Here is a 25,759-nt window from a genome sequence, read left to right as displayed (position 1 = left end):
TTCTTTTCAATCGTGCACCAACAGGTCATCTTCACAAAGCATCCTCCGAGAGATTAAAATACTTTATTGGAACCGCAAATTGTGAATGTTTCCTCCAGAGGTTGCGCTGCCCTCAATTTACATTTATAGTATTTTACATCCCACTGCTGCACTGCTGGTGGGGTGGGCATTCCCATTTGGCCCACCCCCGGTCTCCTAGTGGCGCTGTATCAAAATTTGCCTATGATTTTTTTTTTCTAGCACGACTTCGCCAATCGAATTTGGATGCCAGTTTTCATCCACTCCTCCCATGTGGGGGGATTGTTGTTTCAATTCGACGGTTCACTTCTCAGTCAAATAATATAGGATTTTCAGTCAAATAGGTTCCTCCGCCTCCGAGCTGGCTGTATGTCTGTGTACTGTGGAAAACTTTATCGCTTGCTAGAAACGCGCCCGTGTAAGTAACTTAGTAAGTTTGTGCTGTTGGCGTTTTATTGTTATTGCACACGAACTATTGCTGCTGCCGGGCAGTAGTAGTGGTAATAGGTGTCGCGTAGATAAATGAAACAAAACCTAAATACCGACACTAGTAATAATTTACATCCCAGAATCACTGCACAAAAGGGTGGACAGAAAGCCCATCAAATGTCTAACAAAATGGTCCTAAAGGCTGCGGGCTTTGCACACGCAATTCCTCTTCTTCCGATAAGTTTGAAAAGTTGCATTTGTATACGAATGGAGCTGGTTTTTCTTCAAACTTGTACGGTGATTGTAGATTTTACGGTCTTAACTCTCACTTGCACTATAACAGAGGATACTTATAGCATCTAAAGAAGGTCACACAATCAATCCTTGACGAGCAAAGAGTTGGGAAGAGAGGGAGAAAGAATTGGAGAGAAGAAGGATGGAGCGGTTGCCGGACGTTGAGATCGAGTTTACTTGGCCTTTTTCGCTTCCTTCTTTGCTTTCGTTTCCTTTTTCGCGGGCGGTGTAGATTTTTCCGCGTTGGCGTTGTTTTCTTTTTTCGACACCTTCGGCTTCTCCTCCGGGTGGTCTTCGTATCTGCAAAAAAAAAGAAAGACACATTCCAGGATATCACCCTTGCCTTCGTACCAGCGAACCCGGCGTTTGATGTACTTACGCTAACAGTTTCTTCAGATCACCCTTGAGCACCGCGAGCAGCAGCGGGGTACCTAAGCAGGCCGGCACCAGGTACAGCAGCGCAGGTTGTGCGTGTTTGAACACGTGCATTACGAATATCGTTGCCAGGAGACCGACGAAGTACGCGATGAATGTGGCGTAGAAGTAGGTCTTGCTTTTACGCTTCAAGCTATTGTCGAAGCGCAGCAGCAACGCAATGAAAATGCCCGGTATGACGATATCGCCCAGCCCGAGCACGGCAAAGTTCGATGCCGACAGCCCGTTCGTCATAAGGTCCTGGGGGAACACGATCTTGATGGGCGCCTCGAACGATTTCGCCACCGTAACCATCACGTTCGTGCCAAACACCCAGAAGATGTCGTACACAAACAGACCGCACAGCAAAATGCATCCGGTCGCGATGTTGTTCAGGTGCAGCAACTCGACCCCATTCACGGCAAACGACAGACCGAGCAGATTGTTGGCGATCCAGTGCTTCTGCACCAGATACCACACGCTAATGATGAGTGCCACGATGAAACACACCACGTCGTGCGTCGTGAACCGGTAATCGATGAGGTACTTCTTTTCCTTGCTTTTCTTTTCGCCACCCTCCTGCGGACCCTGCACGAACGACAGGTGGTACGGAATCTTCGGGATGGAGGCCGGAATCAGCGAGCTGATGACCGGGCTAAGCAGATGCGACAGGGCCATCACACCGAGGAAGAAAAAGTAGCCCGTCAGCAGGTAGTTGATGTTTTCCTTCGAGAAGATCTTGAAGAACATGTACAGCCCGAACAGGGCGCACGATGCCATGATGGGGAACATCATCGCGTCCTTGGAGGACATCGTGTCCGGCTTTTCGCCCGTTTTCGCAAAAGCCGTCGACTGTTCCTTGTGATGCTTGACGGAACGCAGTGAGCCGAAGAAGATTGGCAGCAGGGCCATCACGACCAGCGTGCCATATGCTAGCGCCATACCTTCCGGCGTTGATGGCGTTTTCCCCGGTTGCGTTCGTTGCGGCTCCTTCCTCGACAGCCCCCTCAACGGTGGCGGTCAGATTTTCCTGGATCTGTGCGATCACTTCCTCCACAACCTCGGCCATGGTGTCTGCCTGATCTGCTGTGGTTGTGTCCGAACTGTTGTGCTTCCCGTGCTTCCGTGAACCGATCCTTGTGCGACAAACTGCTACGCTCTGCTAATCACGGCACACGTAGTGACACGTACGTCGTTTCTGCACTATTTGCCTACGATGAGCGGGAGGGACGACACATTCAAACACTCACATGCGCCACAGATAAACAAACAAATGCGAACGATGAGATTGGTTTGTGTGGTGAAGAAGAACGCCAAACAAAAAGCAGATACATTTACTACGCGCCTCTACGTAGGACACCGCACACCAAAAAGTGGCCCGAGTGCCGCGCGTTCGTTTCGGTGAAGAAAAGCCACCTCACTTTTCCGATGCTGCTGCTATACGCGTACGCAAAACTGGTTGTTTTCTCCGGCTGGCATAAACTGAATGCGTGTCAAAGAGAAGTCAACGGGCCAAGGTGTACAGAGCGCGCCATGGATGAGGTGGGACTTAGACGAGGTGGTTTTATTTGCTTTTATTATTTTCATACAACTCAATCGATGGCTATCTAACGTGGCGCATTTTCAGTTCAATTTTATACAATACCAAAAATATTAATGATTCGCAAATGGTGCTCAGGAAGGGATGGTTTCGAGTTATTATTCTCTCAAAATGGACAGCACCCACTGTGCACAATATATGGTTACCTTGCCTGGCAATCGTGGCACTGAAGTGAAAAGTTGTTTACCTGTGCGTTTTTCAAACAGAATATTGCATACCCACAGGCGTTGTATCGTCGCTTGGAAACGTGCACTAACGGCGTTACATTTAGTTACACGACAATCTTAGGCGATTTTTTATTCCTTCTTTCATGAAAACAATGCAATGTTTAAGTCCTTAGTTTGCCTCCCCTCTCCGCTTATTTCTTTAACATTCATCAGTTGGTTTTCTTACGCACCATAGTTAAATCCAAAAAAGTGTTTATTGCAATCAGGTAATGGTAAAATGTTTAAAAATGTACAACGTTACAAAGCAAGCATCACCTGGGTGCATCTTAATCAAGCCGCAATTCAATGCGTGCAGCAAATTGTCTTCCCTAGCGCAGAGCGCCAGCTTGTCTTCACTTTTTTGCCACCGTTTTGGTGTGACGGTTACCAAACTCCAGCATGCAGGCACGCAGCCCCTGCTGGCAGAGATGATAGTCCCGGTAAGGTGGAACCAACACCTCACTCATCGTTTCCATCATTTCGACATACTTCCGTAGCGCTGCTTCGTACTCGCCAGCCGAATGGAGCCGGGTGGCCGATTTGAACAGCATATCCGTGTCCTGCAGCGATTTTAGTCCCTTCATAATGTTGGTATGCTCACCACACTCGGTACACTGGACCATGAAATCGTTCACTTCGGCCGGTATGATCAGCACGTTCGAGCAAATCTTGCCACCGTCACACCGGAACCGGATAATGTTCGGGTCCATCTCGGTAAACAGTGGCCAATTCTCCGTGCACGGCACACACTGGCACGTGAACCGGTACTGATTCAGCAGCGTGGCACGGCGCTCATCGCGTCGCACCTGCGTAAACAGGGGGCCATAGTTTTCGGCCACCATCGCGCTTGCTGGGATGTTTTTGACCGTGCGCACACACACCTGATTGCCCCGATAGTAGCGGGTAACGCCCGGGTCACACGAATGGTTGAACAGGGCCAGCGTAGGATAAAGTGCACCGCCGATGAACGTAGACTTGCCAATATCGTCCGGTGTTTCGCGTATCATCTCCGACACCTCGTGCGCGTTGAACTGCAACAGTTGCAGATTGTGCACCAGCAGCCCTCCGATGAATGCTTGCTCCTGCGGACAGTTGCCATACCCGCCCAGCGTGAGACACACGTTCAGCAGCGTCGCCATCAGCGTTCGCTGGAAAAAGTCCTCTGGCGATCGTGTTGACTCATGGGTGACTAGCTTGTACACCTTGCGGTAGTCATCGACCGGCAATCTGGGAATGGGAATGTTTTGAGACGGCATTAAATGGTGCATAAATTTCCCCGTTCCCCGGAAAAGGTCAAGCGCGTTTGCCGTACTTACTTATCGATCTGCTCATTAGTCAGCCCGGCTAGTTCCGGCTTCATCTTCATGAAATATTCCTCCGACTTTTGCGTGATCATGCGCAGCGCCATGTGGCACGTGATGGACGCACCCGAACCCCACAGAATTGGGAGGAAACCGCACTCGTACCGGTGGTAGGTAGCGTTCGCCTTCGCCTCACACTCGTCGGAACAGAACACTACGTCGGCACACAGCGGGCATGCGATCGGTACCGAGACACGCTTGAAGCAGTGCGTGCAGTGATCCAAACTGTAGTCCTCCAGCAAAGCCGACACGTGCGGACGCTCCAGCAGCAGAATCGTGTTCGGTTTCAGGTCGGCGCTGGTACGCGCGAAACGACCCTCATCCTGCGTTTCGTCGAACCACAGCGCTTGGTCCACGAAATGATCCGGCACTTTCGGTACGGGTTGGGCCGCACTAGCTTTGGCCGATGCCTTTTTCTTGTGCTTCCTTTCCGTCTCGACGTTTTTGGGCAGCACGTTGATCATGATCTGTGCGTCACGTTCCAGCTTTTGCCTACGTTCCAGGGGCAGATTTGAATCGTCCAGTGCGGTGACCGTTGCTCTGCGGATGGATAAAAGAGGATACCTGATGAAGCGCTGGGCAGACGGCGCACTTTCCAGGATTCGAAACGTACTTGAAACATTCGAGCGCGGCCTCATAGTCCTTCTTTGCCAGATAGCAGCGTGCCTTCCGTTCCGTTAGCTTGTACATCATCTGTTTGGGATACTGATGGGCCAACGCACGCTGGATATCCCTGAGCGCGAGGTCATACTTTTCCAGATGATACAAGGCGGCGCTCCTGTTGGCCAGTATGATTGATTTTTCTTGTACTGAAAGTCAATCGGAATGAAAAAAACAAAGGATTCGCTATTATTCTAAAATACAACAACATGCAGCATTCATCAGTTTCGTCCACCTTCCGTTCACAGTCCGTCCACCATCCGCAACGTCTACGTGGTCCGTTCGTTGATGCCACACACCTGACGCAACTGGGTGTCACCAGCCGATAGACACAAAACATTGCTTCCAAATATAGCTCGCCGGTTCGCGAGCGATTGAGGTTATGTGCATTCCCGACTGTTGCCACACTTACCATTTTCCTTCGGGGTGGACAGATAGCACTTGTTGTAGAACACGAGAGCCTCATTCCATCGTTCCGCCTGAAACGCCTTATTGCCGAGCGTTTTCAGCGCAACGGCCTGCTCCATACCCTTTCCATTGTATTCTCGCTTCAGCTGCAGCTCGTCCACGATCGAACGTAACCCACTGACAAACCGGAACCGTTCCTCGTTGCTAGTGAGCTGGGCGAACTCTTTGAACTTGTTGGGATCGAGCGATTTCCGTACCGCTTCGCAATACCTAGGAAATGTTCCATCTTTGTGATAAATTTCCATCCTGTCCTGCTCGGAGGGCTGTGGGTGTGCACTGTGATAGAACGTGGACAGCGACGATCAACTGCGGTGATCGCCTATTGCTCTAATCCCTAAGTCACGAAACGTCACCCGCTGAATGTGGTCCGCGGGACAATACTGTTCTGTCTCTCACTTTTCCTCGCCCTCGATGCAGCGCGAAAAGCGAAAGCGAGGGTTTTTTCATATATTTTTAGAACTCCCGTTTGAATGTGCCTGTGGCGATTCTAATGTCGAGTAGAGCAAGCGAGATCATCCTGTTGCGGTTTCGGATGGCGGATGGTGTATTTGTTTACAAAATCGAAACTTCAACCGCGGGAATCGGTGCGCACGCGTAAGGCCAACGGCTCATTGGAGCTGGCCGGTTTTATTTACGCAACAGCGCAAACAGGCGGAAGTTTTTCGATCAATACGTCGGAACGTTCCGGCTTAGTGGAGCTGTTCGTATAGAGGCACAGGTACGTACCCATGACAACGCGTCTTCTGCGTACCGTTGTAAACAACAACCCAACAACCACGTGTTCTGAACCGTTCGAATGAATGTGATCTTTTTGGTTTTTTTCCTCTTCTGTTGGCAGAATGTTGGAGAATGATGTGTTACTTATCGCTGCCGGGGCACGAGACGTAACAGCTTCCGAGATCGAGACAGCAGCGCCGCATACCCTGCTGGCACATGTGATAATCGCGATACGGTGGTACGAGCACCTCGTCCAAGATCAGCATGATCGCCGCATACTTGGACAGTGCGTGCTCTAGCAATCCTACCTGATAGAGATGGCTTGCCTCGTTGAACCGGCTGATCATGTTCGCTTCCTGCGGGAGAAACACCAACGAACGCATCATCAGTATAATGGTGCCAGCTGCAAGGTCAACGAGACTTTCTCAACTCACCCGTAGCAGCCGGATCCGTTCACCAACGTCTACGATGTGTCCACAGGCGCCACACCGCACACCCTGGCAGTCCGAGTGAAGATCGTACGGTACGGCCTCCCGGCAACCGGCAGCCCCCGTACACCGGAACCGTATTAACGAGTGGATCATGTTCGCGCACGTGGGCCAATCGGCCGCACAAGCCTGACAGTTGCACTCGAACATGTAATTGGTGGCCAACAGTTGGCGACGCTCCGGGCGGGACATTCGCGTGTAAAGTGGTCCATAGTTTTCAGCGATTATCGCACCGGCAGCGATATTCTTAATCGTCCGAACGTGCACGGTCGTGCCGGTGAAGTACCTGCGAACAAATGGCCAGCCCACAGGTCACACCACGCAATAGAGGCAAAAAGGCATGCTAATGAGGAAGCACCATTACCGCACAATACCGGGATCGCAGGAGTGATTGAACAGTGCCAACATTGGGTAGAGCGCGGCTCCCACGGCGACCGACAGTCCGGTGTCGTTCGCATGCTTGCGCTGCACCTCGGACACGTCATGCGCATTGTAGTTGACGATCTGCAGATTGTGCAGCAGAAGATATCCTAGAAAGCTGAGTCAGAATGGGTATGTTAATGGTACTTATTGGTGATGCTTACCGTTTTGCCATACTTACTTATCTTCCTGTGGTTCTTCCCGGTAGTTCGACATCCTCAGGACCGAGTTGAGCATGGTAGCCATTAGCGTCCAGATGAGATTGTCCTCCGCGCTACGCTTATCGGAGTGTGTGACGAGATTAAATATCTTCCGATAGTCATCATCCGGGAGCCTGTGAATAGAATACGCGTGACCCAAATAGCCCAAACTTAGCTGGTGCCCCCTATACATACTTATCCGTAACGCTGGCGCTTAATCCCGGCAACTCTGGACGTATCTCGTCGAAGTAAGCGGCAGGCTTCTGCGTTACGATTCTCAGTGCCAGCAAGCTAACGATAGTAGCGCCGGACTTCCACAGCGAGCCCAAATATCCGCACTCGTACCGATGGTAGCTTCCACACCCATTCCGCTCACACCGGCCCGAACAAAACACTACGTCGGTACAGTTCGGACAACAGTACAGCACCTCGATCCGCTCGAAACAATCGCTACAGTGCGTACCGCTGTACTCTTTCAGCAGGGTCGCCGCGTGTGGTTTCTCTTTCAGAATCGTCTGATTAGGACGTAGATTTGCCTTGGCCGTGGCAAAACGACCCTCCGTCTCGGTGCTATCGTACTGCACGTTCCCGTCCAGCTGTGGTTGAAACGGGCGTGTGCCTTTGGGCGGTTCTAGGTACTTCTGTACGTTTTTATACTGATAGTACACGGTGTCGGTGAGCTTTTTCAGCTCCTCAATCCTTGCCTCCCGTTCCGCCGGCGTTAAAGTGGCACGATGCGCCAGATAGTGGACCGCCTGGTCGAAACACTCGACGGCCGTTTTGAAATCCTTCTTGGTTTGGTAGATACGCGCCTTGCGCTCCCAGATCGTTGCCAGCTGTTCGGCTGGATAGCCGTAAGCGATTGCCCGATCTGCATCCTCCAACGATTGGTCGAGTTTGCCAAGCTGCAGCAGTACCCGCGATCGATTATCTAGCAGGTACGCTTTCTCGAGTGCTGGAGATGGAATGGAGATTGATTAGTTGCCAAAATCCTACTTCAAACAGCTAACTTAATAGGACCCCATAGAAACCCGTTGCGTGCTAGGGGCATATGCTTTCACACGCGTCGCACAGCTATAAAACCGATTTTATTGACTGAATTTAGGGGCTTATAAATGCATAAAACTTTTAATGACTTTATTCCTGTGAGGGGGCCCCTTCTTACTTACCGCTTTCTTCTGGCAGCAGTAAATAGCTCTGATTGTAACGCTTCAGTGCCCCAGCCCAATCCTCCTCGCGCTGCAATCGATCACCGTGCTCCTTGTGGTGCAGGGCTTGCTCCAAGCATTTACCCTTATCTAACGACTGCTCGAGCGGTAATTCATTCACTACGCGCCATTTCAGCTCGTTCACAAACGCGAACCGTTCCTGATCCGTCGCTAGGCGGGCGAACTGGTCGAACTCTTTCGCCGTCACCGTCCGGCGGAACTTTTTCGCGTACTTGTGGAAATATCCTTCCTCCGTGCTGACCTCCATCGCATGCACTGGAAAGCTAGTACACAAAACTCCGTTAGACCGTTTGCGGTTCACAATCGCCCGATGAATGAAATGTACATCGTTCGCTCTGAAGCGTTCCGCCAAATTTCTTTGTTTTAATAATAGTCACAAGTGTTACGGGCCGCGTGTAACGTCTACCAACGTTCCTTGCGCAACGCTTGATAAACGCATCAGGGTGCGCAACGGATGTTCAGGGTGCGCATGATCAGACGCAATGTTTGTGTTCACTATGATGCAGCGCGTTGGTAATGACACGATTCGGATGCTCGTGCGCAAAATTCATTCATGCATTGATAGGGAAAAACCTGTTTGTTTTTTTCCTTTTTCACTTTTCTGTTGATAAAATGAACCAGCTGGGAAGCCAGGGACATTTTCATGCTCGTGCGGGGGTGATATTATTATCCCGTGCGAGCAATGGCATTCTGGTTTAAATATTTCGGATGTTTTTTTTTATCACTAGAAACGTTTGCTTTATTATCATTAGGTGGGCATGAAAATGATCTCATTCTTTTTTGTTTTTGGGAAAGAGCAGTTTTATTGTCAAACGTTGCTGTAATTTTTTTCCCATCTTTTATGACCGAATAGAAAGAGAAGTTGATACGAATAACTTGGCGCGAGGAATGGGAATTTTAATATGTGGAAGTTATTCTAATGCATCTTCATGTACTCATATTTTCTCCTAATAAATGTTCCCAGTGACGGTCCCACCATGAGGTGTCATATTGTTTACGGGATTCCCATCCAATTTAAATTCTCTTAAAATATAAAAACTTTTTAAAACTTATAATATATAAAAATGACCAAAGTTTAATCAACTCAGAGAGTCAGAAAACATGAAACTATCTAAATATGATGTCTCTAAATGATAATTAATTCATCAAAAATGTTGAAGCCTTTTAAATATTTGTTCCACTGGCCAAGTTAATGTTATATAGGATAAGTCCAAGAATTGAAGTAAACAATCGGTGCCTTGGCACGACAGGACCAGATATCGAATACATCATCTGGACCAATTCCACGTAGCAAGAACGAACCATCCGATGAAGGTGGTGTCAATAAGCAGCCTAGTAGATCAAAAATGGTAGGCATAACCAAGCATCCGGTGGTTGAGGCGACAACGACACGGGTCTTCATACGATAGGACCGGGATTCAAACCCCATACGGACCGCTCCTCCGTATTGAGGACTGACTATTCAACTACATGGTATAATAAAGTCTCGTAAGCCAAAAATCGCAGGTATAGCATAAGAGGTTGTTGTTAAGCCAAGGAGAGAGAGAGACAAACAAGCAAGCATGTCGTTAAGAAGAATCATATATCTCACAAAAGAAAAAAAATCACAATTAGTTTTTTACTGAACGAATTAAATATTAGGATGGAAAAATAACAATTGGCAATTATAAAAAAATCTTGTTTAAATTGGATTTGAACGATCATTCCTGTGTTAATCTATTATAGAACCTAAAATGAAGTGTGCAAACATGGCTTTAAAAACAATCAAATTTAAAGAGAAAATGAACATTGGTTCGGGATGCATAAGGAAAACCTTCTTAAACCGATCTGATCTTTGGTAATCTGGCTCAGTTCACCTCAAAACGATATACTAAAATAAATTCAATAAGTGGTAAAATACTCGATGCAGCAACTACGGTCTACTTACTGCCAATAATTCAAACTTACTCGTGCACTACTTAAACTCTGCGCAGTGAAGGCAAGTGCCTGAAATGTACTGCAAAGTGAGTACCAACAACGGCTCGTACTTAAAGGCTCATATTATTTCTTACCATTAGTCACAATCTGGTTTGCACTTCGAAACCAAGCTATCATCCTGCTAAACGAATTAAGTTGAATTTCTCACCCAATTAAGCACAAAATACTGGAACTGAAAATGGGCAAGACCGATAAAAAAACAACAACTGCATATTACAGGATGAGGATGTTTACACTCATAATACACCCCATTTTTCCACCGGTGGGTGATCGGGGTCCCTTCCCCCCCATTCCATTCACTTTACTTCACCCTGACTGAAAACTTTAAGGTCGCCCCGACCATCGTCATGTTGCCACTGTCACTCGAGCTCTGGCTGTCTCGAACGTTCTCGCAGTGCATACAGTTTCCGAAACTTTCTACCCTGCCATGCCGGTAAGGACCGGTAATCATGGTGTGTGTGAGTGTATGTGTGTGGTTTTTGGATGCTTTTTGGCACATATTTCAGTGGACTATTTAAATTTTGGCCCGCGCAAGAGAAGGATATCGGCGTGTGTGGGTAGCATTCGAATATTCCTTCGCCTAGATGTCGTCCGACCATAATACGTCCGACCGTAGCCGTATCTGGACCGTGATCTTGCGTCATTTTGTTTTGTTTTGTAAATGTGTCCGAAAATCTGTGGCAGCCGTTGTGGGGACACAGAGTAAGTTCACACGGTGTGGATGACGCTGTACGACTTTTGGTTTCTATGTCATCGAACGAGGGAATCCCAAGCAGATTACTATCGCGGTGAGGGATTATTCCTATTTAGTTGGGTTATTTTTATACACCTGAGCTATATCGACACATACGATAAATTGCACGACAGAAGATTGTAGACTTCTTGTAGCCAGCGGGACAAAAATAAATCAAAGTTTAAATTGCACTATGGGAGAATCTAGATGAATCTCATATGCAAATCGTATCCCGTACACAATGTTGCATGCATTGAAAAGTAAGAACGTCACAGACGAAATACACAATGCAAACGACGGGCAAACGAGGGGTATACCCTTTAGCGTAGCAAAAGCCAAACAATAGTCAGCTGCTGAATCACCACGCATCTGACATTCACCCATCGTGGTCAAGCCGAGGAAGCTTAACCTTGCCGGAGGATGCGCTGTGTGTGATCATGCGGCCGAATCAGCCACAATTGGCCACAAGCGATCGATTTTCGATGCCGACGACATTACCATGATGGCGGTGGTGTCAACAGAAAAAAACACAGACAAAATGGACATAAAACATCACGCGCATGACCATCGGAATCGGACTGTTGTCCGGCGATCCATCAAATTTATCTCATCCGTTAATCACATTTATCATACGCTTCCACCCACATTAGCCGGGATTGCGTGATTGCGAGGTCACTAGGGAATATGTTCGATCTCGTGGGCGAAAGTCGTGTCACGTTGGTTGTCAAGGCATGGGGAATCGATCGGATGGATGTTCCTCTTCTTCGAATGGCCGCTTCCACCAGCCAACACTCACAGAGAAGATAATTGCACTTCAAATTTGCTATTGAGCATCCTTTCAGCTGCCAGGTGTGCGTGCTATTGAACCGGCGGGAACTACACTTCCCAGCCCAGGGTTTCATCATTGTGGACGGCACTTGGCCAAGTGCGGCCATTCTTCTCGTGTGCTGTTTTCTTACCACCGACCACCAAGTCCTCTTTTGCCTTCTAATGTCATCTATTTCGTTTCGCTAGGAATACAATCAGCAGGTGTAGGTGGTCCTTTCAAATATTCGCGCCATGACGACGAACGAGTTGGTTTTTGTTGTGTGGTGCAAAAAAACGTTAATAACAAAAGCATAGCGGAATCCATCTCGATGAGTGGCGTATCGTCACAGAAGAATGGCAAAGGGTCGCTGAAATAATGAGAAGTGATAGCTTTGACGTAATGGGGGATGCTTGTCCATGTGCCGATCACTCGAAACAACATTCCTGCCATCCGCGACCTGCATTGTCAGCATCATTAAAGGTGAACATGAACGATTGGGGTTTGTTGTACAAGTGGCATCATGTACGGGAGAGAAAATCAATAATATTTATTTATTGCCATACACAATATGTTTGTAATGGCGTTGTAATAGCTGCGGGTAAAAGTGTGTTGGCCAGCATAGGTCAGGTTAAACATTATGTGATGATTTTATTTACCATCGACTGTCCTTCGCGAATTCTAGATTTTTAATGCAATGTGGAAAATAATAACGTTTCTCGTTTATAATTAACTTTACTTTCTTGTTTTGTACAAAGTTGCTAACAGCGTTTATGAGTCCTTAAAAAGCTTCAAGAATTCTCCATATCGTGATCATCGATCGTGAATTGTCCATATCGGACGAGTACGGACTGCAGGAGTGCTTTGACAGGTATGATTCAGAGCATGGCTTAAAGGACCTTTTTCGACGCTGTCAAAAACATGACCTCATACATCCCAAGGCCTTTGATGGAAGACTACAACGTATCTGATATACGAGTCCCTGACGATTAGGAAGGCTTTAATTAGAGCTTTGCTGGGATGGTCCAACAACAGATACGATAATCGGCCGATACGATACGGTCTCAACATGGCAGAACCCGAGATCGAATAACGTTCGGACTGACCATCCAGCTATGGTAAAAACAAATCAAGGAAGCCACGAGGACTCTCCAATCAATGAATAACCTTAGGCTCCCTCTTAGCCGGATGGCTCTTAGTACCCGTTAGCTGTATTTGCACTTTGTTAAACCCACAACTGCTCAAGAGGTATGATCGGCAAGGTTTTCTTTACCTTAGAAATTAAGAACCTGGTTAGAGTTCTCATTATAACATGGCTAAAACGAGACAGCCTGGGTGATTTTAGTGATTACCAAACTGCCTGATCATTGATCTCCAGCAAGGACTTACTCTCCGCCTCTCCTTGCAGATGATCAAGAATACGACAATCCAAAGAAATATCTGCTTGCTTTAATCGGGAAGTTGACCCTTCTTATAGTAGTCAATCTCAGCTGCAGAGAGCACTTAACAAGCAAGTCTGATGGGTATGTGTTTTCTCAACCTTTTTGTAGTAAAACCTACTCCCCACTTTACCCCCTATTTTTGTAGTGATACCCTTCTCAATGTGACTGGGAATGGTTTTCGAAGTTTCTTGATCTTTTTTTAGTAAGTAGAAAGCTGGAAGAATCTCGGAAATTTTTGCCAAGTCCTTGTGAATGGATATTCTCTTTTGTGAAGAAAATAGATCTTTAATTCTTTCACATATCCCGATACTCTATACCCTTTTTCTTCAACATCCTCCCGAAGGGTGAAGCTTGTATTATAAGAAAGCACATCACAACCAGTCATCATGAATTAAAACGAAGCCATCGTTTTTATATCCTCAGCAGCAAAGTAAAAAAACATTCATATCGTTTAACATTATTTTTATTCATTTAAAGATCTTCTCTCTTTCTCACCACACACTATATCTCTCTCTCTCTCACTGCCCACAACAACACTATTTTGGTAAATTCCGATGTATATGATACATAAATAGAACTTACGGATAGAATCGGATCTCCCTAATTGATGGATGATGTTTACGGATACGGATAGCGTGTAACATGTTTTTGTTTGTTTGTTTGTTCGATTTTTTGCGTCACAATTTGCTCTGCTTGAAGTGGGATTAATGAATTATCTTTAAAGATTTCTTTCCTGTTTGCATTTGCTGGTTGAAAGTGACATAATAAGCATTGATCCTTCGGAAAACGGTACTATCGGCAATTCTGGAGCTACTCGGTAGGCCATCAAGCTACTATCATCATCATCATCATCATCATCATGCTATCATGTCTACATTTATGCGCAAACACAGTGGACGATGTTGTTGCATGCATGCAAAGCTGCCTATCCTTCCCAGTTTTAGCCTGCTCTAACAATAGTCGTGAAGTTCATTTTAAATAATAACATAATATGCGATAAGAATCTTACAGAGAACGAGTGTGCGTGTGCTACAGTTTCAACAAACACAGCAGTAAATAAAAACAATAAAAATAGAAAAAAAACACAACAAAACAGAACGAGACGTGGAGCAAAAAGGAGCAACCTAGACAACATAACCCCGACCAACAGGTGTAAGGAAATCGCTCTACAGTTTAATCCCAAAAATCTACTGCCTTGCTCGCCCTACCCGGTTCGCTTGTGGTCCTTGTGTGCTTGCCATAGTGTGATGAAGCTGATCAAATGTGCATTTGCAGTTGGAGTACGTTTGCAGGTGGAACAGGAAAAATATTCAAACCAGCTATTGCTTTACAATTTTGGTCCATCCCTTTTTGCTAGCACGGTGGAAACGTGGTTATGGTGTCAGTTGAATGTATATTAACTACTACCAAACAGAAACGCTAAGCTACTGCCAGGGTTAGTTGCTTCCTGCCGTGGAAAACGCACTACGAATACATGTGTGGTGTTAGTGCTAATATCAGTGATAATTAGGTTTGGTGTTCATCTTTTGCCCGCTGTTAATTGATAGTTAGTCAGATAAGCCATCCTTAACAAACACTGTTAATACATTGATTAGGCATGAACTTGGAACGCCTTCTGCAAATTCTCTTCAGCAACCGAGGTTCCTTGAAGCCCCCCAATTGGTAAGGAGTTGGTTAGCGTTGAATCATCAAATCAGAAGGTTTAGTAGTTCCAAATCGGCTGTGCATGTTTGGCGCTGCATCGTTATGCATTTTGGGATGTGTTGCATCGGTAAGGCCTATGTCACCAAACTCCAGGTAGTCAACAGTCAAGCTGAAGCTCCACCATGTTAGGATCGCTTGATCCTCATTATAAGGCCAATGTTTGGATGTATGGTGAATGCCGTAGTTGTTATGAGTTGTGATGCTCTTCCCGAGGTTTTGACACCCGGAACCGGAGGACACACGGGACGTCAGGTTAATTGTAGTAGAAGCTATCGAGATGGGCTAGCGGATTACGCTCCGGGCTAAATGTACTGAACGTCGTTAGTCACTTGTTCACTACTTTGTTAGTGTTCATCTGCAAACCGGGCGGAAGTTAAACGAGAAAATGAGAAAGAAAAACACACACATATAAGAATTATGCATTAAAATGCATCCTGTAAGGACACGCGACACAGGATTGTGTTGATTAATTCAGCTGGGACGGGAATGAATTCCAACCACGTAGGGGGTAAATGAGTTTTTTTTTTTGTTAGATTGATTGAGATTCCAGATTCCAAATGATGATGTCCACACACGCACTTAACACAAACACGAACATTTTAACATACACACACACACAACAAGACATTAAAATTTCATAACGAATCATTTGATAACAAGGACGAAACAATGATTTCAATCGCCATTTTTTCAGTAGCGCACAAGGACGATTGCTGGCGATGGTTCTGTTCTTGCAATTTGCTGGTCGGTCGGAAATGATCTACACAATTTATGTTGCCCTTTCTTAGGGGGGAAGTTTGGGAAGAAGGGTTTTTAAAAATCGTATGAATTTGATTCCTCGTCAACCTTTTCTTACTTTTGAAGAACAGACGATAGACGGCACCGGCGACAATGCCACCGACAATCGGACCGACCCCACATAAACCTACGGATTGGAGTTTGGAGAGCAAAAAGAAGAAAGAAAAAAAACACAAGGTCCATAAAGGATATTAGCACTACTAATGGAAGAATCACTCTGTAATGGTGTCAAAGGCCATCCCAACTTACCCACAGATCGGTGTAATTACCCATCACAACGGCCGGTCCGAACGAACGGGCTGGGTTCATGCTGGCGCCGGTGTACTTAAATCTGTTGCGATAATATAAAACCAAGCATTAGTCGTATGCAAATCACGGCCTCACCACGTACGTCCACACTTACCGCTGCCAGATGGCCGGCCGTGATCGAAAGCCCGGATAGCAAGTGGAGCCGAACCCTTGATGTCCGTGCGCCGATTATCGCACACGCCATGTACGACGAACACCAGCATGAAGGTGATGAGCGCCTCGATCAGGACACCCTGCCCGGTGGACAGTCCCGGGGCGATACCGGTCACACCGAGTCCTCCGACCACTTCTGACGGGGTGGCGGCCTGTGACGAAAGCAAGCAAGTAGAAAAAAAAGTGGAGCAAAACAAAAGAAAACAAAAAAGCGTCAAGCAAATTCATGAAAAGGGATTCTACTAATGTCGGAACGATAGCCTTCGACACGGAACGGAAACCCGAGCGTGTCGGTGTCCTTCGCCTGCCCGGTTAAATATTTAATGTGGCCGGTCAATTTATTCGTTCCCGAACGGGCGAAATGTGGGACCCACCTCGTGGCCGGTTATGTATCATTATCTCGCACAATTAATTTAAACCTGATTTGGTACGCGCTGGGCGTGATCAATTGCGGCCTTGCGCGACCAGTGTGTGTGTGTGCGGGGGGGGAAAGGTGTAAAATTGACGAATGTGTTTTGGGATTGAGTTGTAATGATTTATCGGTTTAAATTGTGTATATATTAGAGGAAACGGTAGTAGTAAAGGTCACGTGAAGTGAAGTTGAATGCCAGCTTTTTTTTTGCAATGATTTTGTGGAGCATTACTTCGCGTGCATTGTAACATTCATGTGGTTGAACCAACTGGCAAATAAACATGACAACAATAAATTAATATAATTTTTAATGTATGTTTTCATTTAAACTATAAATCGTTGTATGTTACGTTTAATAACGTAATTTGAATAAATTTCTATCATTTGAAAATGTTTCAGACATGTTGTCACCAGTACAATACCAAACTAATTTTTAACGACGATAGTATTCTGGTAAACAACTACAAAAAAAAATTAATAAATTTAAATAATTAAATAAATAAATATTTTAATAAAATGAAAGGAGTGACCTTGAAGGTATCCAACAACATTTTTGAAGAATTTTTAGTTGTGCTTCAATGACCGAGCCATTCGAACCATTTCTGGACACTGTTTAGGATCAATTGGAGCAGGTTTACAGGTATTACGGAAATCCGTTGAACTTACTAGAAACTCTTTTCACTGAATGGGCATTAAAATATCCCTTGCCTGCACTAGAGGGTGGTAGATGTGACAGGGGCGCCGGTCTTCACACGGCAGAACCGGGGGTCAAATCCCATCTGGGCCGTTCTCCATAGTGAGGACTGACTATACAACTATGCGGTATCAACAAGTCTAGTACGCCAGAAATGGCAGGCATGACCTAAGAGGTCGATAATCCGAGAGAGATAAGAAGAAGATTTCTCTTACCATTGGAGAGGAGATCCTGTCTTTGGAGAACCACCGAGAACCGTCTACTGTTTCGCACACCCCCCCCGAAAACTTCTTAGCGCCGAATATTGTTTACCTAATTTCTTACAATACCATATGCGCCCGCACATTATTCGTGTACCACCAGCATGTCCGCCCGCTGGTTAACGATTTTAATTGCTACCATACAGGGCTGTTAAGATCGTTCACGATCTACAAGTGGGCCGTTGAGACGATAGGCGATGAGTTTGCGCGTCTAAAGGCTAAGTAAATTAGCTCACCACAACGCACCCGATTGTGCGCCATACCACCCAGCATTCTTGGCACGGCTACGTTAGAACCTAACGCACAACACCGAACCCGAACGCAAACGCAAAACCATTTTAAGCAGCAACGTTTTAATCGAAACTCTTGGCATTACGGCAAACAGGGTAACCATTTAGCACGTTCACGCCGCAAGATGAGAGTGTGTTTGAGCGTGCCAATTAGCCATTAGAGTGCAGTACAGTACAGGTGCAGATCGAAGGTTGCCAATGAACGAGGTAATAATCGATCGCCCGGAATCGTTGGACGGTATCCGAAATTCAATTACCGAAGAATCGGTTTGCGATAAAGTGACGTAGGGTTCTGCTCGAATCCGCAAGGCGAACAGTAGTCGCTAAAGGGGTTGATCTTAAAAGTTTGCTCCCCAATGACCCAGGTGAAGGTGGACATAATGTAATTAAAATAGATTAGAGAAGACATGTCACTAATGTCAGGTCGAGCTCTGTTCAGCGGGTGATCGAGGGTACGCAAACATTAGATCGGCTCTTGTAAGCTACCGGTTGAGTAGCATCTTGACACTGCAGGGTTTTACGAGCCGTTTTGAAAGGCTCTGAACTTTGCAGCTCAGTCAGGCAGCTTGTACAAGTGGTTAGCATGAGGTGTCGTACGAAGCAGATCTCTCGCTCAATAGATGCCGATACAATGTTCCAGTGGAGCAAACTGGCAGCCGAAAAAAACATAAAACACACGTCAACATAACACGCTCCTACTCCCACGGCAATGTATGCTCGTCGAGGGCCGATAGGTTAATGCATAGGGGTGATCTTTATAGTCTGTTTTTTTTCATTCGCTTTTAAACTACTCACACGTGAGTGTCTTGTGTTTTTTCTTCTTGTGGTAAATCAAAATTGGATTGATCTCTAGTGGAGGTCCGGATCGCACCGGGGACCCTCACTTTTTTTTGAGTAACCGGTTCGGCAGGTCGGCTTTCGGTCAAGGTTTAGGGCAAGGGGAACACACTAATGAATAGGTTCCGTTCCTTTAGCGAGCCCGTTTGCTGCACGTCATTTCACGTCGGTTGCATACGCTGCGAAGCTTTTGCGTTCGCGCTGTGTATGCGATTATGTCTTCCGAAAATTGGATTAGGGATTCGGGCCAAAACGGGCCAAAAACGGACTATTATTAGCGCCTGATGGCAAATTTATCGGGTTTTACGCGCGTGTTAACTGCGTGCGCTTGTTCGAGCGACTTTTGGTACGCGTGCGAGACAGCGTGTCTCGCGTGAGGTTCGCTCGTGCGGCGGTGGTTTGATTGATGGCTTGAGGGAAGATTGTCATTTGGATGTCGAAGGCAGACGAAACGACGCGTCTCGGTGCGCAAGGTGGTGGTGGGCCGCACTACGAAGGTGGCAAACTAACCTCCAAACCGTCGCGCTGAGGCACAAGTGCTCGCACGAGCCAAGGAAGTAAATCATTTGAATCGATTACTGGCAGCGCAACCGTTGCAGAGAAGAGGTTTATTGAAAAGGGAATCATTACAAATCAAACTTATGGATAATTGTAATTTAATGGCTAGTTTTCGCACAGGAAGCTGGAACTCTCAAACAGCTTAATGGTTGACATCAGGTGACATTTTACAAAAATTTTAAAATGGGACAACCAAGTCACAACAGTGAATGGGAACACAAAGATCACCTCATCACTCGTGTTTCGGTGTTAAAAAAGGAGGTTAACAATAATGGTTAACCTCCTGCTCGGCATACTTAATGACCTCCGGAAAGAGAAAAGGTGAACGTGTCAAAGTTTGTTTGATCCATTTTTACGCAAACATGCAATTTTTGCTGAGGTGATGCTTAATGAGGTCGGGGTCCATGCTGCTCGGGGTCCACTCACGTCCTGCCCGTTTCCTGCTCCCATTAAACCATCCGGGCTGGTACTTGCGCACCAGAAAGTGACATGATTGATAAAAAATATGCTTTATGTTTCTCCCGTTGCCATTTGCCGGGTGCCGAGAGTGGCGGGTACGAATCACACGAAACACACTGTCACCTTTGTGAGCACCTTCAGTGTGTTCCGATCTGCAAAGGGCCAGGTACCTTGGCATTTCGAGGCAATTGTCTGCTGCATAGTTGGGGCACAGAATGGGGTCACCTCAAAGAAGAGGTGGCATAGGTGGCATAAGTGTGTAGTACACCGACACACACACGCACGCTATCTGTCCGTTGGTTGCGATCGATCGATCGAGCATTGCTGTCTTCGATCGTTCGCGTACACTCGCATTGACACGAGCCTGACAGCAAGCAAATCAGCGGCCGTCGCTTCCCAGGTCGTAACAAGTGAGCTGGAAACAAAACGGCGACAAGCGACGAACCCGCATCGAGAGTGTTCTTGTGGCAGCGCTGCCATTCCATCACATTGGTGCATAGTAATGCAAAACAGAGCGTTTGAAATTGTTGTTTAAATCACGGTGACAAAGCATGAAACACCCATGCCGGGATGCGTCCACAGGGAGGCCAAGAGGGAAGATAGATCACCGTCTATTGTTATTCCGATGCACATGCACACCTATTGAATCGACGCCAGAATGCTTCGATGGGTAATTTAGGTTATGTTGTCACTGCATCCAGTTTGCGCTGAGCAAACTCTCGGATTGCACATTTTTAAAATCCAGCTCAGCCCCACGCTGACGGGCCACCGGTATTTTTGTTGTGTCTGACAGCTGAAAAGAAGGTTTCATCTTTGACATCTGCATTGTGCAGCTAGGGGTCTGCGTTGATGCGTTGTTTTATTCTACATCCCAGACGCGCAGTCTCGTGTACCTTTTTCCCCCCTGTCTATTCTTTGTTACCCCTAGCTATTAGTACTAAATGGCACTTTTATTGAAGCGTAGCAAAGGCGCACTTCAATCACATATTCGCTCACTCGGTAGACAAGGCGTTGTTTCCGTTCCGATTCAATACAGACGACAACCCGAGTGGTGTCCGTGTGGTGTGGGAGAAAAAGCGAAAAGGGGTTTTTGAAAGCGGGTGAGCATGTGCACATGGGACTGCACCAAAACCGGGTGCCTGTTGACACAGTTTTCCGCCGTTTAAAAATTCAACCATAGAAGGGAATAACAGATCGGGTCGTTCGGGGGGATGGGGAATCTCTGCTATGCATGCACGCACGATTTGTTGGGCGTGCAAACGGTGCACAACAAGAGCATGCGTTGATGGCGTTTTACTGCTGTTGAAAAAAATCGATCGAGCATGAACTGTTTACGAGAGTACACTTGGGAATTGTGAAGAGTTTAATGATCTACTGAGCTACTTAGCTGGTTCTTTAGTGATATTTTCATTAATAAAATGTATAGAGGTGCTCCAAATTAAAACTGAACGACTAGAAGTTGAACTGCTTTGGCATGTTCTTCACTACTTCACTACTGCGAAAGTGGAACTCTATATAGGGCATTTATAGTCACTGTACGCCTCTGATACATGATTGATAAAGACTGGCGAAACCTTGTTAGCCCGTTGGAGATGAAGATGCTCGGAAGGTTCTTTGGCCCCGTATGTGAGGATGAAAATTGTAAAAGAGGCTACAATGGCGAAAGTCTATAGTTCTTTTATGGAGGCCACAAAGAGAGAGAAGACGTGGTAGACCGAAGCTAAGATGGAGTGATGGTTTTGATACGTCCACCAGAAAGGCCGGGATATTGGATTGGCAGACTAACTCATGCGCGGGTCAGCGAATCTCATTGAAAAATGTGTTGACTTTTCGATTACAATCTCTTAGGTTTAACAGATTCTATTCAATACTTCTTGGCGAGTTTATTTTTCTGGCGAACCAGAATATACTGTAGTAGAATAATCTTTTTATTCAAGACGCTACTATAATTATCTTTAAGAATATTTTTAAAAGCGCTTAAAACGCCCGAATATAGCAAATTTGTTGATGAGAGGAAATTTGCTTTGTGTATCGGACTCAATATTTAGAAACAAAAGATGGGGCCCTTAATCATACAATGATACTTTCAAAATACGCCTACGAACGTACCTTAATGACGGCTGCTCCTGCGATCGCACCGATGCACTGCGAAACATGTAGAAAGCACCCTACCCTTCAGTATGCTGACGTCGGCAGTTACCATCAGCCCGATCGTGACGGCCGGATTGATGTGGCATCCGCTCACGTGCCCGAAAGCCTGCAAAAAAAACGACACAATAGAAATAAGGTAAGGTGAGAAAAAAGATTCAATCAGCGATCGAAAACGAGAACGAAGCTATGAGAAATAAAGCACGCGCGATCCGCCACAACACGTGCTCCACATATGCTTCTGGCGGGACTGAGGCCCTCGGTGATGGCGATGGTTTTCGCGGGAAGCATGCGATCGAATTTGCCAATTTGTTACGCTCATGCCCTGCAAAACCTAACCGATGTGTGCGATGGATTTATTGTGCGGACGCGAACCGTGTGTTGCTGCTTCTTTTGCGATTTTCTCACGCGCATTTGTTTTTTGTTTTCACTTTTTTTCCTCGGTTTTGTGGCGTTTTTGTTTTCGTTTGTGCCTTCAAAAACCGCCCCCAAACGGATGGCGATGGGCTCGTGCGCCATAAATGTGCCGGAGCACACTGCCCGGTTAGCACGCCCCTAGCCGGTCACGTGGGCACGATTTTGGCGCGAAAGGTGTCGCTGTGGTTGATCGATCATTTTTCATCGCGCTAGGCGTGAAAATGAAGATAAGTGTTTATTGGACGTGTGTGTAAAATTGCTAGCTGGTAGAATTATTGACGGATGTAAAGTTTGAGCTAGCATAACTAGCATTAGACACATGTAAGCCTACCGTCAATGGGTCAGCTGAGCATGTGACTGGACTATAACGTGTTATTGCTCCAAAAACATTAAACTTCTTTCTAGCTTTGGTTTATCCCTTAGAACCATTTGACCACAAGTCCTAACGTTTCTTCACTGCAGTTGTGATTAATAATAATTATTGCTTCTCATGCATTTGCATCATTTAACCGAGGATCGAAAATTAGAATGCGTGCGTAGAAGATTTTAAAAATACATCCAATCAACCACTCATTAGCCAATCCACAAGTCATAAAAGTAAACAGTGTTCGTGGAGGCGGTAATTAAATCTGTACACTTTCGGCTCGATACATGCACTCGTTCCCGCGAGGAACTCCCTCTGCTCGTAGGTGCTTATGATGAGAATTAATTACATGTTTGCTCATCATGTCAAAGTACTGCCATTTGCGATGCACAAATAAATCAAGTACTGCCGGCTCGATCCATTGCTTCTTGCGTCTACCCTATTGCACCCTTTTGCATGGCGAAGTGTGTGCGAATGTCAACGATTGCAATCGATACTGTCGTATGGAGACGCACGGTGTTGACGAGCAGTAAGGGCTCGAGTACGGTGAGCTAATTTATGCGTCATTAGGAGCAGTAGAGTGGTCTTGAGCAGTATTCATGAGATATTAAGGAGTGCTGAAGACTTAGACTTAGTGTCTGGATTTGAACTTCAATGGGGATTGCTGGTAACGTATGCATTGAAAGGGAAAATAGACTAACTTCAAAAGGCAATTAAAATACTACAGAAAGCGCATCTTCTTACTGTTTGGAACAACAACCTTGAAAGGTCGTGACTTGTAAATTCTGGACTCAGTAGCTTTCCTCGATTCCTGTATGAATGTAACGTTCTCCACAATATTGTCACCCCATCTGGCGCAGCCCTTTGAAGTTACGTGTATTGGCTACAGAATGATTGGAGAAGGTCCTCTGATACATGATTACCTAAAGAAGTCGTTAGAATAATGCTGAGGCTGACTGGAAACCTCTTCGACCAACGATTCTCCATCGCTTATTCTGAGTGCTTTGTCTAAAGATTTTTTCTGGTGTGGACATTAAGTTTAGTATAGCAATGCCAATATTGCTCAGGATTTTCTGATTCTATTCAAGATCTGTATAAAGGATTCGTACAGATTAATCTACCAGACTGTAAAATCTGGCATTCCGTAGTCTGCTGCAATTTCTGTAGCACTTGGGTGATCGGAATCCATCTGGATAGTACGAACAAATGTTGAATTGTAATTTCAAGACGGTTTTATTTAAAATTTATTCTCTGAATCTATCGATAATGGGTTTGTCTGACGATAGGACACAGAGTCGTTGAATAAACATCTGTAACATCACTCTTTTTTATCACTCTTAAATGTTCTAATAATCATACCTTTGATTATATTACAAAGTTTTACTTTATAAAACAATAGCCAGTAAATCAATTACTGTTTTCAACAAAGCATTCCCATTTAAAATCCATCAAACAATCCCCAACTACTTCAACGAAAAAAGCTCACATCCGATTGCGATTCATTGGACAACACTCATCCGTTGTACGAAACAGAGGAAAACTCCTTAATTAATTTCTCTGCGAAATCAGCTTGACCACATAGGTTGACCGGACGGTTAAACCCGGAGGATTTCTGTTTCACCAACCAATTCGGTTCGGTTTTTCCATTGTCCGCTCGTTCCTTCGCTCCTAGCTTAATTTTCTCACGCGGTACCTGCCAGCATAGAGAGCATCAAGGCATGCATTGGAACGCGTCCGCGGCAAAATTGCATAAGTCGCGCAATCGTGCCACGTTTCGCAACGCAAGTGGCTTTTTCCTGTCGGTCGCCGGTTCGTCACCTGCGATCTCGACTCGACGGAATCAGATCGGATCGTTGACCGCGCGACGTTGTGCTGTGTCACACTCACGCATGCCAGCCCGCCGGGAGATGCTGATTAACGCGATCAGAATTACAAATGCGCATTAAATCGCTGACACGAAGGTGCATGTGTGGTTGTGTGTGTTTGTGCATAAGCCCCAAGTCGGTGCAACAATCGTCGTTGTCAGGCGGTTTGTGGAGTATCGATGGATGGAGAGTTGGCCGAAGCAAAAACACTCACGCGAAGCAAGAGGAAGCTTAGTAACAACCGCCACGACACTTCTCTGAATGAAAACGGTTTAATCATTCATCGGTGCCTGTTTTTATTATTACTATTACCACCAGCTCAGCCCTCTGTGCACTTAAGGTATCGGCGGTTGGTAGGGAGATAGAAATGGGAGCAGCGAAGAGTGGCTGTTGCCACCAACCGGTTTCCAGCGAGCCTCGCGACGGTCAAACAGCCGACCGAGAAAACTGACTAGCCGTCGTCTAGCCATCGATCGATGCAGCGGACGCATCCGAAACGCGTGCATGGTGGGCGAGATGCACGTGCCGTGCGGTGATGTGGTCGATGGCGGCCGAGAACTTCTGGCGCACTGGTCCTCCGGGCGGGCGTCAAGGTTCGGACTTTGGGCCCGTCATTTGTCACCCGGCTGCAGCAGTCATCGGGTGTTGCGATGGCGTGGCGTATAATTAGTTCACATTATGCGCTAATCGTAAACGTAAGCCTCCGCTGGACGGCATTTCGTATCGGGCGCTCGCAATATGTGATACCAATAAGCCTTTGTTGCAACATGCCATCGATCATTTTACGATCGAGACGTCAGACCAGAACAAGCACCGGAGTGATTGCGGTGTGGTTGTGTTGAAAAGCGATCGTTTTTATTATGTCTCGATTGCTAACGGTGGATGTTATTGATCGTCCATGATGGATGGATGGAAAGCGTTCGCGAGATCTCTGGAATTTATTTACCAGTTCTCTACCCACTCCTCAATTTACGTCATTCTATTAAAATATTCATCGTTTTAAATGCTCTTAGAGTTGATATTGAGCTTC

General features: G+C 46.2%; 3 protein-coding genes and 1 pseudogene across 3 annotated transcripts; all 4 read right to left on the bottom strand.

The window, feature by feature from the left end:
- Nucleotides 1–43: 43 nt before the first annotated feature.
- On the bottom strand, nt 44–2,648 carry LOC118515233 (minor histocompatibility antigen H13-like). Its single transcript, XM_036061918.1, is given in 3 exon segments — nt 44–1,041; nt 1,121–2,127; nt 2,129–2,648. Coding segments are annotated over 3 exon segments (1,230 nt in total). The 5' UTR covers nt 2,225–2,648; the 3' UTR covers nt 44–914.
- Nucleotides 2,649–3,156: 508 nt separating this feature from the next.
- Nucleotides 3,157–5,837, bottom strand: LOC118515229 (SET and MYND domain-containing protein DDB_G0284059-like). Its single transcript, XM_036061915.1, has 4 exons — nt 5,395–5,837; nt 4,936–5,131; nt 4,278–4,862; nt 3,157–4,188 (listed from the first exon to the last, which is right to left on the bottom strand). The coding sequence occupies exons 1-4, from the start codon at nt 5,693–5,695 to the stop codon at nt 3,315–3,317; spliced, it is 1,956 nt and encodes a 651-aa protein (XP_035917808.1). The 5' UTR covers nt 5,696–5,837; the 3' UTR covers nt 3,157–3,314.
- Nucleotides 5,838–6,031: 194 nt separating this feature from the next.
- Nucleotides 6,032–8,815, bottom strand: LOC118515231 (SET and MYND domain-containing protein 4-like). The gene is made up of 6 exons (XM_036061916.1): nt 8,445–8,815; nt 7,471–8,230; nt 7,257–7,409; nt 7,020–7,193; nt 6,602–6,941; nt 6,032–6,523 (listed from the first exon to the last, which is right to left on the bottom strand). Exons 1-6 carry the CDS (start codon nt 8,749–8,751, stop codon nt 6,308–6,310), a joined length of 1,950 nt encoding a protein of 649 aa, XP_035917809.1. The 5' UTR covers nt 8,752–8,815; the 3' UTR covers nt 6,032–6,307.
- A 7,345-nt stretch (nt 8,816–16,160) lies between these two features.
- Nucleotides 16,161–22,208, bottom strand: LOC118515237 (annotated as a pseudogene).
- Nucleotides 22,209–25,759: the final 3,551 nt, after the last annotated feature.

The sequence above is a fragment of the Anopheles stephensi genome, unplaced genomic scaffold, assembly GCF_013141755.1.
Source record: "Anopheles stephensi strain Indian unplaced genomic scaffold, UCI_ANSTEP_V1.0 ucontig10, whole genome shotgun sequence".
NCBI lineage: Eukaryota > Metazoa > Arthropoda > Insecta > Diptera > Culicidae > Anopheles > Anopheles stephensi.
The sequence above is the reverse complement of the archived record's forward strand: the minus strand, read 5'-3'. Positions and strand labels throughout refer to the sequence as shown.